The 16,894-nt window shown below is 46.3% G+C and overlaps 1 protein-coding gene across 1 annotated transcript in view; it reads right to left on the reverse strand.

Annotated features, from left to right (window-relative positions):
- Positions 1 to 16,894, reverse strand: part of CDH13 (cadherin 13) — a 1,084,595-nt gene that overhangs the window by 31,332 nt on the left and 1,036,369 nt on the right. Inside the window, exon 11 of the mRNA XM_055413053.2 lies at positions 867 to 1,009. Within this exon, the coding sequence (XP_055269028.2) occupies positions 867 to 1,009 (143 nt within the window). The remainder of the gene's footprint in view (positions 1 to 866; positions 1,010 to 16,894) is intronic.

Genomic DNA, 16,894 nt, shown 5'->3' on the forward strand with positions numbered 1-16,894 from the left:
TGGCCTTTCCCTCTTCTTGCAGTTTGTGGAGTTCTCTTTATTATGTAGTTTCTTCGCTGTGTGTGGGGTTGGACGGGTGACTTGTCCGGGTTCCCTGGTTAGGGAAGCATGTGTCGGTGTTCTGGTGGGTGGAGCTGGATTTCCTCTCTCTCCTTTAGAAGACAATGGGCTGCTTTTCTGGGAGCCTGATGTCCTCTGCCAGTATTCAGAAGTTGTTTTGTGGACTTTACTCCGCGTTCAAATGTTCTTTTGATGAACTTGTTGGGGAGAGAGTGGTCTCGCCGTCTTATCCCTCCGCCATCTTGTTCCTTCCTCCCCAGATCACTGGATTCTTATATTCCACTTGGTCGTGGAGTATCTCTTCCCAGCTGCTCCAGCAAGGTGCAGCCACTGTACCTTACCTTGGACGAGGGGTATCTCCTCAAGGCCGCCCCTCCTGCTTTGAATGTGGATCAGCTCCTCTCGGCCCTCCGGTGCCCAAGCAGCCACCGCCTCCTGGACGTGGTACAGCTCCTCTCAGCCACCACCCTAACCCTGGGCGCGGGGTAGCTCCTCTCAGCCACGATTCTGCACGTGGTCGGTTGCGCCAGAGCCGGGCGTCTCTTGTGTCTACGCCGCCGAAGCCGGGCGTCTCTCGCGTCTGCCTATTATTTTCTTATTTTTCACAATGAAGACACTGAAACTCAGCAAGGTTAAGTAACTTAATCATGGTCACACAGCTCATACATGGTAGATAGGGGATTTAAACTCCCACATTTCTGTTCTTACCAAGAACACCTCTAGGCCTGACAGAAGAAATGTAAAAGTATAAAGATATATTTAGAACTGAAAAGTACACACTTATTGGAATTTAAAAAATTGCTCACCACTGTCAATTGCCAGGAAGAGGGCAGTGTAGACACTGTTGTGGACGAATGGGGACTCACGGTCCAGCACAGCAGTGGTGTCAACAGTTCCGTTGATGGGGTTGATATTCAGCCAGCCTGCTGGATCCTTATAAACAGAATACCTGAAAAAAAAATCCCCAAACAATGACAGATTATATTCAAAATAGATTCAAAAAATGTTCACAGAGTGCTGGGCACAAGCTCCCATGCTAGCTGCCAGACAATTTTTAATACAAATCCAAAAACATCATTAGAGTGCAGTTGTTCATCCAGAAAGTAATGACTGACCATTAACTCTGGGCTGTCTCTGTGCTGAGTGTTTTGCACATGCACCTCCTTTATTCCTCGTGACAAGCCTGGAAGGAAGGAGCTCGTGTCTGCCCGGCTCTCATAGTGGAAGGGCTCACAGCCTGTCTCCTGAGTTCAAGTCCAGTTGTTTTTTTTATCCCCCCTTTACACCTTGGATGCATCTTGTATGCAGACCGGCTGGGAGAAGCATTGTCATGAAGGTATGGGCAGGGCACACGGATGCCTGGGAGAAGAAGGGATTGCCTGTGATGGAGGCTTACCCTGGGGTTCTCACAGAGGATGCACATCCAAACTGAGACAGATGGAATGGGTCATGTTGTCAGAGAATGAGAGGACAGACACGTCGGGGAAGGAAGAGTATGAATTAACAGGGAACAGAGATAGGCACTAAAATATTAGTTTCACAGTAGCGAGGATGTCTGTTTACTGTCATGACCCCATCTCCTGGAACACTGCTTAGCACATATACGACACTCAACAGATAGTGAACGAATAAATATTTAGGGACCAGAAGGTAGATGGTTGTGGTTGGAACATAGCTTCTCCAGGGGAAACTGAAAGGAAATGAATTTGGAGGGACAAATTACAAAGAACCTGAATCATTTAAGGGGTTTGAATTCTAGATATACGGGAAACCATCAAAGAATTTTGAAATGTTCTATACACACTACTTTATTTAAAATAGATAATTAACAAGGACCTATTGTATATATAGAACAGGGAACTCTGCTCAGTGTTCTGTAATCACCTAAATGGGAAAAAAAAATTGAAAAAGAATAGACGCATGTATACATATAACTGAATCACTTTACTATAAACCTGAAACTAACATGACATTGTTAATCAACTACACTCCAATATAAAATAAAAATTAAAAAGAATGTTATTATTTTTGAGTAACACAGGCTCATTGTAAGAAGTTCAAGCAATAGAAAAGTACATTAAGAAATGAGAGCCTTGTCTGTCTGGCTGAACATGACCTGGATGTCTTTGACCTGGGTGGCTAGGGAAACACAGGCAACTGAGAGGTGGCTAGATGCTATAGACCTTATGATTGTCTTAGTTTTTCTATTATTAAACTACAGGCTGTAGATTTCTTAGTTTTCCCTGAACTTTGGCCATTTTAAACCAACTTGTATATTAAAAAAAAAAAAACTTAAGTAGGATGCTTTATTTTTTAAAAAATTTAGCACTTTGACTTTTTGCCAAGGAAAACAATAAATATTATTCCAGTGGGAAAGCAAACCAAATCAAAACAAGAGCAACTCCACTCCCTCACCCCCCACAAAACACACACCCGGAGAGATCAATGCCTTTGCCAAGGTAAACAGCTAGTGTGCAGCAATGTTGGGATCTGAACTTTGAGCCAGGGCCCTGCCCTTAACACAAGCTCTGCCCAATTGCACATGTCGTCAGCATCACGGGGGAGTTAAAGGTATAGACCTCGGAGTGAAGAAGACTCAGACTCCCTGTGAATCCATTTCCTCCTCTGTTGGACGGGACAATCCCAGTGGCCTTGGTGGTGGCTGTGAGGGTCAAGCGAGGCCTGACTCCAAGTGGCCGCTGTGTGTGCCAGTGGCCACTGGGCCAGGCCCAGTGCGCTCTCTTGACGTGACCCACTGCGTTCCCCGGAGTGTTTTGGAAATGCATGGCTTGGTGAGCCCTGGGGGAACAAGGCTTTGAAGCTGAAACAATGACGGGGGACAGCTGGAGAGAATGAACGAGGCTAACGGAGGTTTTCTCACCACTCTCAATGCCTCAGTTATCATTTCCATATTTCCTCAGAACAGAAGAAACGTATATATTACTCCTGAGAGTCAACTGCTTTAAAAACATCCGCCTTTCAGTGTGACGGTAATTTACACTTCCACCTGGCAAGATGCTATCTGCCAAGACCCACCTGAAATGTGTCCTCTGGCGGCCCCCCCACCGCCCCCCGGCTTTGAGTCCCCCGGTTAGAAGGGCTAGTCACTCCATGCTCTGACCTTTCTGGCACACACACGGATGAAAATGCCTGTAAGAGCAGCGTATGGGCCCTCACAGGTCTGCCACTTTCACCAGTTTCTCAGTGTCAGGATGAGGTTCCAGTCGGCCGTATTGCTGCATGCTTGCTGTTCCTGGCTTTGTGCTCACCATTCACAGCTGGCGCCATGTTTACTTCTGGGGTTCACAGCAACCTGACGAAGTGGGTATCACCCCTCTCTAAAGATGAGATAACCAAGACTCAGAGAGGCTTAGCCACTTGCCCAGAGCGGCACAGCTAAGAAGTAGCCGAGATGGAATTAAACACGGGTGTGCCAGATTCCAGACACTGGAGCCTAACCAGGACACAGTGTGCTCATGCCCAGGACCAGGTACTGGCCGCTCTGCATTCCCAGGGCGGAGTGGAGTGCCCAGAGCAGGTGGCTGCCCGTTGGATGTTACTTCATTCTTTCTTTTTTGGTTGGAACATCAAGCAAAGGGAAAACACGAAGAATGGTGACATTTGTTTCCCATCTTACAGGGTAACAAGTTCATGGTTGATCCAGGAGTGATTTGTGGTGGTTCGATATATTCGAAATCATGAAGAATTCAAATGGACTGTACTTTGTTCCCTGATGACTTAACTCAGAGTTTAGATTATAAATAAAAGAATAATAATGAATTATGAAAGTAATCATGAAAAGAACTATGAATTAAGTAGTCTAGCATTCCACATTGGCTAGGAACACTCTTTTCTTCTCCTGCCTTTGCTTTTGGTCCTCCACGGCCACAGTTTTGCACTATCATGAGCATGTTGGCTTCTGGTGTAGGGAAGAGTTACACTGAATAAAAAGCTTACAGAGGTTGGTTGATTGGAAGCTGTCCCCTGAGAACAATGCCCAGTGGTTTAGGTCTGTACCGACCACGTTCCCAGTGAAAGCGAGAGCTTGAGTGGTTTCACAGGATAATACCCCACCTATTTTATTTTCTTTGAAAAATAACCAGGTCTGGGAGCTTGCCTGGTGGCTCTGTGATAAAGAATCCGCCTGCTAATGCAGGAGATACAGGTTTGATTCCTGGTCCCAGAAGACCCCAGGTGCTGAGGAACCAGGATCCCGTGTACCACAACTATGGAGCCTGTGCTCTGGAGCCTGGGAGCTGCAACCACTGAGGCCCTCTCGCCCTCCAGCCCCATCCACGAGAGAAGCCACCGAAAGGAGAAGCCTGAGCACCACAGCTAGAGTAGCCCCTGCTCACCACAATTAGAGAAGAATCCACGTAGCAATGAGACTAAGCACAGCCAAAACTAACTAACTAAAAAAAAAAAAATTATGTATGTATGAAAAGCAACCAGGTGTCCATCGCTGTGCTATTTAATTGCAGGCCTGCTGGGCCCTGTGTCCTCCTCTGTTAGTTGATGGACTTTCTCTGCTGCCTCTTCCCACCGAGATGTTGGGGAGGTCTGCCTGGACCCCAGATCTCCTGGATGTCCATCTTCCTGCGTCTACTCAGGTTTGCAGCCATGAGAGGGCAGGGTGGGGTCATTCCATTTACTGAGAATTCCCGAGTGCCCAGCGCTGTTTTCCCTGAACCCACGGCCTCCAAACTCAGAGCTTGTGGAAGCCCCCCGAGGTAGCTGTGCCCCTCCCCAGCCCTGGAGTCTCTACCCCCGAGGGGAAGAAAGCCCAGCACTCGTCACCCATCCTGCATTCCCACCTCCTGGCCGACGAGCCCTTGAGACTGACTGGTCAGGCAGTCTATGTACGTTTCTGCATTTTCAAAGCTGTCTCTTTAATAAACCTTTTGGCGCAAGAATACTGGCGTGCAAGACATTTTCTGTGCTTCTAGGCCTGAAAAATGCACATGCCTTATTAAATTGGAATTTCCAGGCAATTTGTCTGTGATGTGAACTTTGCTTGTTATAAGGGAAGAAAAATCAAATTAAAAAACAAGACTCCTTTCAGCCTGTGTGTAGCTGCACAGGAGCTGCTCGTGAGCTTGCCAAGACTTGGCCTCTTCCAGGTGTTGGTGTCAAAGATGCAGGCCAGGCTGATCGGTAGATCAGGCCAGTGGGGAGGCGGGGTGGGGGGCATCTAACCACGCTCCAGGCGTGCATCATCCTGAGAAGCGGGCTTACTGTTGGCAGGGCCCTGGCAGAGCAGGAAAGGAAGATGCCAGGCCAGAGGACTTCCAAGCCAGAGGCCCAGCTCTCTGGGTCCTCAGCGCTGGTGGGAAGGAGAGAGAGATTTTGACAGCACCACTCTGCAGGCTTCCTGGGTTCACTTCCACCGCACTGAGGATGCACATTTGTCCAGCACGGGATAGCAAAATCCTTGCTTTTATTTTAGACTTAAAAATATTACAAAGTAATTATCCTCCAATTAAAATAAATAAATTAGTTTAAAAATTTTGCAAAGTAATATAGCTGCTCACTTAATTCCAGCCCAATGGGCCCCCTAGGTTAAATGAAATATCTGCTTGGGTGATTCAAATCAACCATTTTATTTGTAAACAGAACTGGAGAGAATTCCTGGCAGAAGGCAGAGAATTCCTGGCAGTGTTCTGGCATAGCTCATGTAGCTGTGGCTCTGAGTACGTACTTCACGTCTCTGGACAAAGCACACGGAGGAGACTGGAGGACATGTGGTCCCAGAGTCCAGGCTCAGGTACACAACACAGGCTGGCACAGGGTTCCTGGAGAGATAGGGACGGCGCTCTGTCCTGCTCCACAGGAACCAGGGCCCAGGAAGGCGGTCTTGGTAACAGGAAGGACATTCTGTGGATGGTGAGATGCCACAAAGGGAAGATGTGGACAGGAAGAGCTGCCTGGTGAGTGGCCTAGGCAGGACCTCTTAGAGCTGGGGAGATGGAGGTAGAGCTTGCCCAGGTTAGCATGAGGCGATGACCTTCCACAAGAACAAGGGGAAGAGCTCCCAACACCTGTAGGCTCTTCCCTGGACTGCCCTCCCAGGCATCCCAGAGCCCCTGGTGGAGTCCTGAGGTCCTCCTGCATGAGGATTACGATTCTACCATCACACTCTCCTGGCAGCTGCCATCTTGCGATGGCCCATGGACCAAAGCTTGGTTGGTTCCCGACAGACATTCTGACCCTTGTTGTTGTTTAGTAGCTCATTCGTGTCCGACTCTTTGTGACCCCATGGACTGCAGCACGCCAGGCTTCCTGGTCCTTCACCATCTTTTGGAGCTTGCTCAAACTCATGTCCATTGAGTCTGTGATGCCATCCAACCATCTCATCCTCTGTCATCCCCTTCTCTTCCCACCTTCAGTCTTTCCCAGCATCAGGGTCTTTTCCAATGAGTCGACTCTTTGCATCAGGTGGCCATAAGTATTGGAGCATTAGCTTCAGCATCAGTCCTTCCAATGACTATTCAGGACTGATTTTCTCTAGGATGGACTGGTTTGATCCCCTAGCAGTCCAAGGGACTCTCAAGAGTCTTCTTCAACATCACAGTTCAAAAGCATCAGTTCTTCGGTGCTCAGTCTTCTTTATGGTCTAACTCTCACATCCATGCATGACCACTGGAAAAACCATAGCTTTGACTCGACGGACCTTTGTCGGCAAAGTAATGTCTCTGCTTTTTAATATGCTGTCTAGGTTGGTCATAGCTTTTCTTCTAAGGAGCAAGCGTCTTTTAATTTCATGGCTGCAGTCACCGTCTGCAGTGATTTTGGAGACCAAGAAAATAAAGTCTGTCACCTATTTGCCATAAAGTGATGGGACCGGATGCCATGATCTGTTTTCTGAATGTTGAGCTTTAAGCCAACTTTTTCACTCTCCTCTTTCACTTTCATCAATAGACTCTTTAGTTCCTCTTCACTTTCTGCCATAAAGGTGGTGTCATCTGCATATCTGAGGTTATTGATATTTCTTCCATCAATCTTGATTCCAGCTTGTGCTGGACTACCATGATGACAAACAACGCACAGCCCACCCCAGGCGCTCCCTTCCCAGCCTTCAGTGGTCCCGGGTAGGCTTGCTGTGAGTCCATTATCTGCTCTGTCATAGGAAGCAGGAGGTGAGATCATTAGCAAGTATCTTCTGCTTGGACCACTGCAGTGCCTGACTCTTTGCTTCTGTTCTGCTTGCTACTGGCAGTCTTTCAAAGAGCAGCCAACTGGAAATTCATTATTTTTTCTTTTTAAAAAATATTTCCTTATTTATTTTGGCTGTGCTGGATCTCTGTTGCTGCGCACAGGCTTTCTCTGGCCGCATTGGGCAGGGCCTTCTCTCCAGCTGCAGTGTTCAGGCTTCTCATCACAGTGGCTTCTCTTGTGAAGCACGGACTCTAGGGCCCTCGGGCGTCACCAGTTGTGAGGCAAGGGCTCCATTGCTCCGGGTCATGTGGAATCTTCCCAGATCAGGGATTGAACCCCTGTCCCTTTCATTGCAAGGTGGATTCTTAACTGCTGGATCACCAGGAAAGCCCTAAAATTCACCATTTTCAATTTGTGTCTCATATGTGTGAGTTCCTGCTTAGAATCCTCCAATAACCTCCCACTGGGCACAGGATAAAATCCAAACTCCTGATCGTGCCTTGCAGGCTTTGCCTAACTCTCTGCCCTCCTTTCATCTGTCTCATTCGCCTCTGTATCTGGCGCCTAGAAGAGTGCCTGGCACCCATGGAACAGGCACTCAGGGGTTGGATGGATGGATGGATGGATGAATGAAAGAACAAGACTTCTTCAACATGGTTTGACTGACCCAGGCCTGAGCTCCCACGACACTCACTCTGGGAGACTTTAGGTGACCAACTTGAAACGAAGCAGTCTGTCTTTGATTTCCAGGACAGAGGCTGGATTTCTTCCGGGCTCTGCAGGCATGTAGATGTGCTAGTCCAGTGTCTTATGGGTTGCGAGAAACCCCCACCCCCACCCAGCCCATGACTTATCCAACTTTATAAACACTTATTAGCGTTATTAATAATAAGTAATACTTACTAGAAGGCTGAAAAGCAAAATAAAACTAATGAGTCTTGGTGTTTCAGAGTGAGATGGATAAAGCCCCCAGTGGCGTGTGGCCGCATTGGAGGCCTCTCCTCCCAGGGCTGTACAGCTTGCAGGTCAAGTTCCATGTCTGTCCATCAAAGGGATGGCATGGTGGTGTCTGTGCCAGGTGCCGTTTCCAGGGTGGGTTGTCGTGAAGAAACATGCTCGCTGGGAGAGCAGACCCGGATATCAGAAGACCAGCAAGGCAAAGTTAGTCCCCACTGCATTTATTCTCAGACTTTATTTTTATTGGGTGATTAATTGACAGGTCATGACTCAGCTCAGCACTTGAACATTTCAGTTCAGCTCAGATCAAGTCGAGCAGAGGTGTTGGCGCTTTTGAGAAGTTGATGAGCGAGGTTGTGGTAGAGACTGCAGTGGGATAGATGGATGGCAGAGACCGGCTTCATGCGTTGAAGGTCAGTGAGCACCGCCTGACAAGCTGCCACCAAGGAGGTTCCTACCAGTGCCTGCTTGGCTTAGGGGATAGGCCTTCTCCCTTCGCTGGAGGCCAGGTGGTGAGAGATCTCAGATACTGTTTCTTACCAAGGCTGGGCTGTGGGAGACCCACATGGTTCTGCGGAGGAGCTGAGAGGGTCTGGGTTTCATGCAGAGAGACCTGGCCCAGAGCACATCTCCACCTACCTTGGCCTGGCCTGTGGTCTAGAGGAGCCGTTCCCTAACAGGTGACTCTGCAGGCCCCCATGTGGGAAGCCCTAGGCCCCCCACGCCCAGCCCTGGGCACTGATGCTGTACATTTTTGGAAGACCTGCTAGGAGCCCAGAGCTCTGCTAGGGATGGGGGAGACTGTAGTGAGCAAAGCAGGAAGCTTCCGCCCCTGCTCACCAAGGGGGTTCATCCCTGGACACTGCACTTGGCACACAAGGGGGTGAGTGCCCAGAGGAGGGGCTGACTCCCTCCCTTCCCAAGTCCAGTGCTCTGTCATGTGTCTGGTCCATTGCAGGCCTTAGTCAAGGATGGGTGGGTGAATGAGCAAACACCAGTGTGTGAAAAGTGAATAGGAAGCAAATAGTTACAGAATTCTGAGGAGTCAGTGTCCCGGGATTTGCAGGGTGTGTGAAGACGGCCATGCGTCCATGAGGCACTGGTCCATGAGGGATGACAGGGGTCAGCTGTGTAGAGTCACAGAGCTTCTGACAAAGGAGATGACACGTCTTGGGCCTCTGAGCCTCCCACTGCCCGGAGCCGCCAGCTGTTCCCTCATTTGTGCCTTCCCAGACCCGAAGCCGAAGCCGGTAGACCTCCACCCTCCCGGCCTTCATTTTAGCCGCTGGTTTCCACTGGGAAGTTCGTCCCCAGCTCTCTGCTTGGATGGCTCCTTGCTACTTTTCAGACCTGAGTTCCAATGCCACTGCCTCCCTCCCAGCCCATTTCAGGGGCCTCTCCCAGGGGCTCCCCAGTTCATCACGCTGTTTCCTCTCGTACAGGCTGTATGCTGCACTCAGCTAACACGGTTAAGCATTGATTTACTTGCTCACTGCCCATCTCCCTGCTGGAATATGAGTTCTACAAGAGAACAAAGGCTAGTTAGGGCCCAGCTAGTGGTGCAAGTTTAGGAAGTGTTTACTGAGTCAGTATGGATGCATTCAGGAAGAGTAGTCAGCCCGTCTGAAATATTTACTTTGAGCCTTGTTTTATATCAAAAGCAATATTTACAATGGACATTTCTCAAGGGTCTGCCGCAGCATTTAAAATTTCCCATGACCCTCTGAGATAGTCTGTATGCGACACTTTTACTCATTTTACATGTTTTCCTGTCTGAATTCTAGAAAATGAAAACTTACTGCTTTCTGGATGAATCAACCTCTTCTAAGCTGACTTCCCAGAAGAATCAAAGAAAGCCCAGGTAATTCTTTGCACTTGTCTCGATTGTTTGAATGTTTAAAAGAACATCACACATGCTTTTTGAGTCTGAACTTTTTCATCTAATTGTGATTAAAAGAACATCTTGGTTTAGCCAAGAAGGAAGCTTTGTCTCCAACTCTACCAGTTCCCAAAAGAACATTCTTAGAAGGAAAGAAAATCCCTTAAAACTCTGTATCCTTTGATCTAGAAATTCCTTTGCCAATAATGTAGCCAAAAAACAGTAAGGGAGCAATTTCTAAAATTTGGGAATGGTGGGTTAATAAAATCAAAGCTTGCCCTTCCTTTTCAGGAGCCTTGAAAATATAGATTCGCACTGTGGCTATCCCAGAAAGGGTCTCAGAACAAAGCATTACTCAAACTTATTTGGCAGAGTTACCCAGTTACAAGAATGTTTCTTCCATCACTGCTGAGTACAGAAAAATTTAAAAAATACCAGGTAACTGTCTATCAAGGGGCTTCCCAGGTGGCACTAATGGTAAAGAACCCGGCTGCCAATGCAGGAGACATAAGAGATGCAGGTTCGATCCCTGGGCTGGGAAGAGCCCCTGGAGGAGGGAATAGCAGCCCACTCCAGCATTCTTGCCTGGAGAATCCCATGGACAGAGGAGGCTGGCAGGCTACAGTCCATAGGGTCGCAGTGTCGGACATGACTGAAGCGACTTAGCATATATACACGCAACTGTTTATCAAAAGTGATTGGTTACCCAGACAACAAAGCACTATGTAGACCTCAAAAGGTAAGAGAGACACAGCGTAGCAGGATGACTATATTCAAGAAATGAAGATGACGGGGAAAACCTCACCTACGTACTATAGAGGTTCATGTGTAGAACAGAGAATGCCCACAGGCTAACGCAGGAGGTGCTCACTGCCTCCTTCTCACAAACATCAATAACAACTTCCCTCTGGAGCCCAAGGTCAGCTTCAAAATCCCTCTCCCCACCATAGCCTGTGTGCCAAGCCCTTCTATCACACCGCTGGGCTCGTAATCCCCCTTGGGAGGGGATGTGAGTGGCAGCCACATTAAGCATAATGACAATGATGATAGCAGTGATAGAATAGAAGGTAATCTTAACACTTGCTGAGTGCTAACTTCATGCCAGAAGCTTCCTCAGTGCTTCACACAGCTTGACTCACACGACCCTCACAAATAGCTTCATGGGGGTTGGGTTATTGCCCCATTGTACAAATGGCGGTACTGAGGCACAGAGAGGCTATGTGATTCGCTCCAGGTCACACAGCTGGTAAGTGATAGATCTGTCCAGTCCCAGGATCCACACTCTGGGCTGAGATGCCTCCCTGTCTGACTTTGGCCTTGAGTAGTTCTGCCTGTGTCTGACTAGTTGGATTTGCATCTTTCTTATTTTTTCATATCAGGATTTCTAAAACTTCTACAATGAGCCTATAATCTTCTTGCAATGAAGTCTTTGTTTTTCAATAAAAGCTAGTAATATAAAGATGTCTTCCTTTACACCCCCATATCTCCATTTCCCTCTTGACAAAGTCAGGGTTTCTCTCCTCTGTGCAACCTTACTGCTATAGATTATATTATATATGTGTTCTGTGTGCGTCTACAAAAATATATATGTATTAACTTCTGTTAAACAGTGTACCAGGGCATTTGAGCTTGGTACAATAAGGCTGGAAAATAAAAAGCATGTAGATTAGACAGGAATAAGTAAAATTTCCTCCATGTGCAGATGACATAATCAGGTATAAAAATCGGAAGGATTTTAGAAATATTAATAACATGAATGTTAATTTGGCATATTTACAAAATGCAAAGTCAATACACAAAATTCACTTGTATTAATATGTACACAGTTCAGTTCAGTTCAGTTGCTCAATTGTGTCTGACTCTTTGCGACCCCGAAAATCGCAGCATGCCAGGCCTCCTTGTCCATCACCAACTCCGGGAGTTTACCCAAACTCATGTCCATCGAGTCGGTGATGCCATCCAGCCATCTTATCCTCTGTCATCCCCTTCTTCTCCTGCCCCCAATCCCTCACAGCATCAGAGTCTTTTCAAATAAGTCAACTCTTCGCACGAGGTGGCCAAAGTATTGGAGTTTCAGCTTTAGCATCAGACCTTCCAATGAACACCCAGGACTGATCTCCTTTAGAATGGACTGGTTGGATCTCCTTGCAGTACAAGGGACTATCAAGAGTCTTCTCCAACACCACAGTTCAAAAGCATCAATTCTTCGGTGCTCAGCTTTCTTCATAATCCAACTCTCATATCCATACATGACCACTAGAAAAACCATAGCCTTGACTAGACAGACCTTTGTTGGCAAAGTAATATCTCTGCTTTTTAATATGCCATCTAGGTTGGTCATAACTTTCCTTCCAAGGAGTAAGCGTCTTTTAATTTCATGGCTGCAATCACCGTCTGCAGTGATTTTGGAGCCCCCAAAAATAAAGTCTGACACTGTTTCCACTGTTTCTCCATCTATTTGCCATGAAGTGATGGGACCAGATGCCGTGATCTTTGTTTCCTGAATGTTGATCTTTAAGCCAACTTTTTCACTCTCCTCTTTCACTTTCATCAAGAGGCTTTTGAGTTCCTCTTCACTTTCTGCCATAAGGCTGGTGTCATCTGCATATCTGAGGTTATTGATATTTCTCCCGGCAATCTTGATTCCAGCTTGTGCTTCTTCCAGCCCAGCGTTTCTCATGATGTTCTCTGCATATAAGTTAAATAAGCAGGGTGACAATATACAGCTTTGATGTACTCCTTTTCCTATTTGGAACCAGTCTGTTTTTCCATGTCCAGTTCTAACTGTTGCTTCCTGACCTGCATATAGGTTTCTCAAGAGGCAGGTCAGGTGGTCTGGTATTCCCATCTCTTTTGGAATTTTTCACAGTTTCTTGTGATCTACACGGTCAAAGGCTTTGGCATAGTCAATGAAGCAGAAATAGATGTTTTTCTGGAACTCTCTTGCTTTTTCGATGATCCAGCGGATGTTGGCAATTTGATCTCTGGTTCCTCTGCCTTTTCTAAAACCAACTCGAACATCTGGAAGTTCACGGTTCACATATTGCTGAAGCCTGGCTTGGAGAATTTTGAGCATGACTTTACATTCCAGGATGTATGGCTCTAGGTGAGTGATCATGCCATTGTCATTATCTGGGTCATGAAGCTCTTTTTTGTACAGCTCTTCTGTGTATTCTTGCCACCTCTTCTTAATATCTTCTGCTTCTGTTAGGTCCATACCATTTCTGTCCTTTATCGAGCCCATCTTTGCATGAAATGTTCCCTTGGTATCTCTAATTTCTTGAAGAGATCTCTAGTCTTTCCTATTCTATTGTTTTCCCCTATTTCTTTGCATTGATTGCTGAGGAAGGCTTTCTTATCTCTCCTTGCTATTCTTTGGAACTCTGCATTCAGATGCTTATATTTTTCCTTTTCTCCTTTGCTTTTCGCTTCTCTTCTTTTCATAGCTATTTGTAAGGCCTCCCCAGACAGCCATTTTGCTTTTTTGCATTTCTTTTCCATGGGGATGGTCTTGATCCCTGTCTCCTGTACAATGTCATGAACCTTCTTCCATAGTTCATCAGGCCCTCTATCTATCAGATCTAGTCCCTTAAATCGATTTCTCACTTCCATTGTATAATCATAAGGGATTTGATTTAGGTCATATCTGGTTTATTTAGGTCTAGTGGTTTTCCCTACTTTCTTCGATTTAAGTCTGAGTTTGGCAATAAGGAGTTCATGATCTAAGCCACAGTCAGCTCCTGGTCTTGTTTTTGCTAACTGTATAGAGCTTCTCCATCTTTGGCTGCAAAGAATATAATCAATCTGATTTCAGTGTTGACCATCTGGTAACGTCCGTGTGTAGAGTCTTCTCTTGTGTTGTTGGAAGAGGGTGTTTGCTGTGACCAGTGCGTTCTCTTGGCAAAACTCTATTATTCCGTATTCCAAGGCCAAATTTGCCTGTTACCCCAGGTGTTTCTTGACTTCCTACTTTTGCATTCCAGTCCCCTATAATGAAAAGGACATCTTTTTTGGCTGTTAGTTCTAAAAGGTCTTGTAGGTCTTCATAGAACCATTCAACTTCAGCTTCTTCAGCATTACTGGTTGGGGCATAGGCTTGGATTACTGTGATATTGAATGGTTTGCCTTGGAAACGAACAGATATCATTCTGTCGTTTTTGAGATGGCATCCAAGTACTGTATTTTGGACTCTTTTGTTGGCCATGATGGCTACTCCATTTCTTCTAAGGGATTCCTGCCCACAGTAGTAGATATAATGGTCATCTGAGTTAAATTCACCCATTCCAGTCCATTTTAGTTCACTGATTCCTAGAATGTCTATGTTCACTCTTGCCATCTCCTGTTTGACCACTTCCAATTTGCCTTGATTCATGGACTGACATTCCAGGTTCCTATGCAATATTGCTCTTTACAGCATTGGACCTTGCTTCTATCACCAGTCACATCCACAACTGGGTATTGTTTTTGCTTTGGCTCCATCCCTTCATTCTTTCTGGAGTTATTTCTCCACTGATCTCCAGTAGCATACTGGGCACCTACCGACCTGGGGAGTTCCTCTTTCAGTATCCTATCATTTTGCCTTTTCATACTGTTCATCGAGTTCTCAAGGCAAGAATACTGAAGTGGTTTGCCATTCCCTTCTCCAGTGGAGCAAATAGTAATTGGAAAATAAAATGTAAATAATACCATTTAAGGTAGTCAAGACCTGTAAAATTCTTAACAAAATATATGCAAGACCTACATCCTGAAAACTAGAATACATTGCTAAGACAGATTAGAGAAGTCCTAAATAAATGGATATACCATGTTCATGCTTACAAAACTAAATACTGTGAATTTAGGTGAATTCCCCCCAAAGTTAGTTGTAGATTTAATACAATCTTAATAAAAAATTTACATTTTTTTTGCATAAAAGTATTTATGTATGTATTATATTATACATGATATGTAATACTATATATGGTGTATGGACACACATACAATGTATTAATTACACACTTGTTAGGGTTTCCCTGTTAGCTCAGTTGGTAAAGAATCCACCTGCAATTCAGGAGACCCCAGTTCGTTTCTGGGTCAGGAAGATCCCCTGGAGAAGGGATAGGCTACCCTCTCCAGTATTTTTGGGCTTCCCTTGTGGGCCAGCTGGTAGAGAATCCACCTGCAATGCAGGAGACTGGGTTAGATCCCTGGGTTGGGAAGATCCCCGGAGAAGGAAAAGGCTACCCACTCCAGTATTGCGGCCTGGAGAATTCCATGGACTGTATAGTCCATGGGGTCACAAAGAGCTGGACACACCTGAGCGACTTTCACTTTATGGACTGAATATTTGTGTTCCCTCACCTCTCCCCTACTTCACATGGTGAAGTCCTAACTCCCAGTGTGGCTGAATTTGGGGATGGGGCCTTTAAGGACACAATAAAGGTTAACTGAGGTTGCAGGGTGGGGCCCTGATCTGACGGGATTAGTGTTCTTATTAGAAGAAGGAGAGGCCTGACAACCCCTCTCCACCTGTGCATAGATAGAGGAGAGGCCACATGAGGACACCGCAGGGAGGGGGCCGTCCTCCAGCCAGGAAAAAGGCTTTCACCAGAAACTGAGTCCACCAGAACCTTGATCATGGACTTGCAGCTTCGGAAGTGTGAGAAGTAATTGTCTCTTGTCTTAGCCCCCCAGTCTGCAGTAGTTTGTTACAGGAGCCCTAGCAAAGTGACAAAACACTATACAGATATTAGGCTGAACCATAAAGCTGCCTTTTCAGTGGTCCAAACCCATCAAATATCAGCAATTTCATATGGCCCAACCTAATCATAAGTGTATATACAATAAAATGATATGTCCTAATTGTGTGCTTCCCCCTAGTGGACAGACTTCTTTGTGGTCTGGGAGATAAACGTCTTGTTTATCTGGGCTTTTGCATCTCCCAGGGTATCTGCTGGCCTTTGGTAAACACTGGTGACTGATGAGTAAATTACCCAGATGAACATTTTGAATTCCTGCTCCAACAGAAGCCTTAATATGGTTATATCAAGGCTACGTCTCTCATTAAAAAGAATTACCTTGCACTTATCATCAGGAGCTATTGAACTGTTTGCCAAGACCTTTACTTCTCACTTTGTAGTAACACAAAATAAATGTGTCTTCATAACACACACACACACATGTGCATCCGCGCATGCCCCACACAGGCCAGTGTTTTCCAGCCCTTGAGTCCCACCACTCACACAGGCTTGTGGGGCAAGAGGGCGAGAGCGGATGGGCTGGGAGGCAGAGAGTGAGTAGTGTGTGGTTTCAGCACCCACCCGATGTCCTGATCCCTCTCTTCATGCACCTGGTCTGCTCCTGCCCATCCAGACCACAGCCCTGGGGCGTCTGTGCGTGTGATGCTGGGCCCCTGGTCTGGGAGGAGCTGGGGCTCCGGGTACCATCACAATTCTAAAAGCTTGTGCTGTGCAAGAGAAAATAAAAAGCACCTTCCCTTTAAATGTATGAGTCAAAATTGACAGTTAAACTAAACCCCTGAATCTCAAAAAGTCCCCCAAAACAAACAAACAAAAAAAAACTAACCAACCAAACAAAAAAAAAGACCCAGCCAAATTAGCAGATTCAGGAAAACGCTGCTGTCTCCCTAAACTGTGAGGCTTACTCCTTGGTTGTCTCACTGTGGACCACTGAGCCAGGCTGCTGGCTGGTCCCTTTGAGATGCCTGTCGTCCCAAACCTGGTCAGTCCTTGGGCCTCATGTCCCTATCACATGCTCTCTTGGAAAGCTATTCCAAGCCTTCTCCAACCTTTGGACATAATTCTATCTTTCAGGGCTTCTAATGTCAATTTACTAACATTCTTG

This window comes from Moschus berezovskii, chromosome 22, assembly GCF_049115385.1.
Source record: "Moschus berezovskii isolate FMDL1 chromosome 22, NW_MosBer_1.0, whole genome shotgun sequence".
Lineage (NCBI taxonomy): Eukaryota > Metazoa > Chordata > Mammalia > Artiodactyla > Moschidae > Moschus > Moschus berezovskii.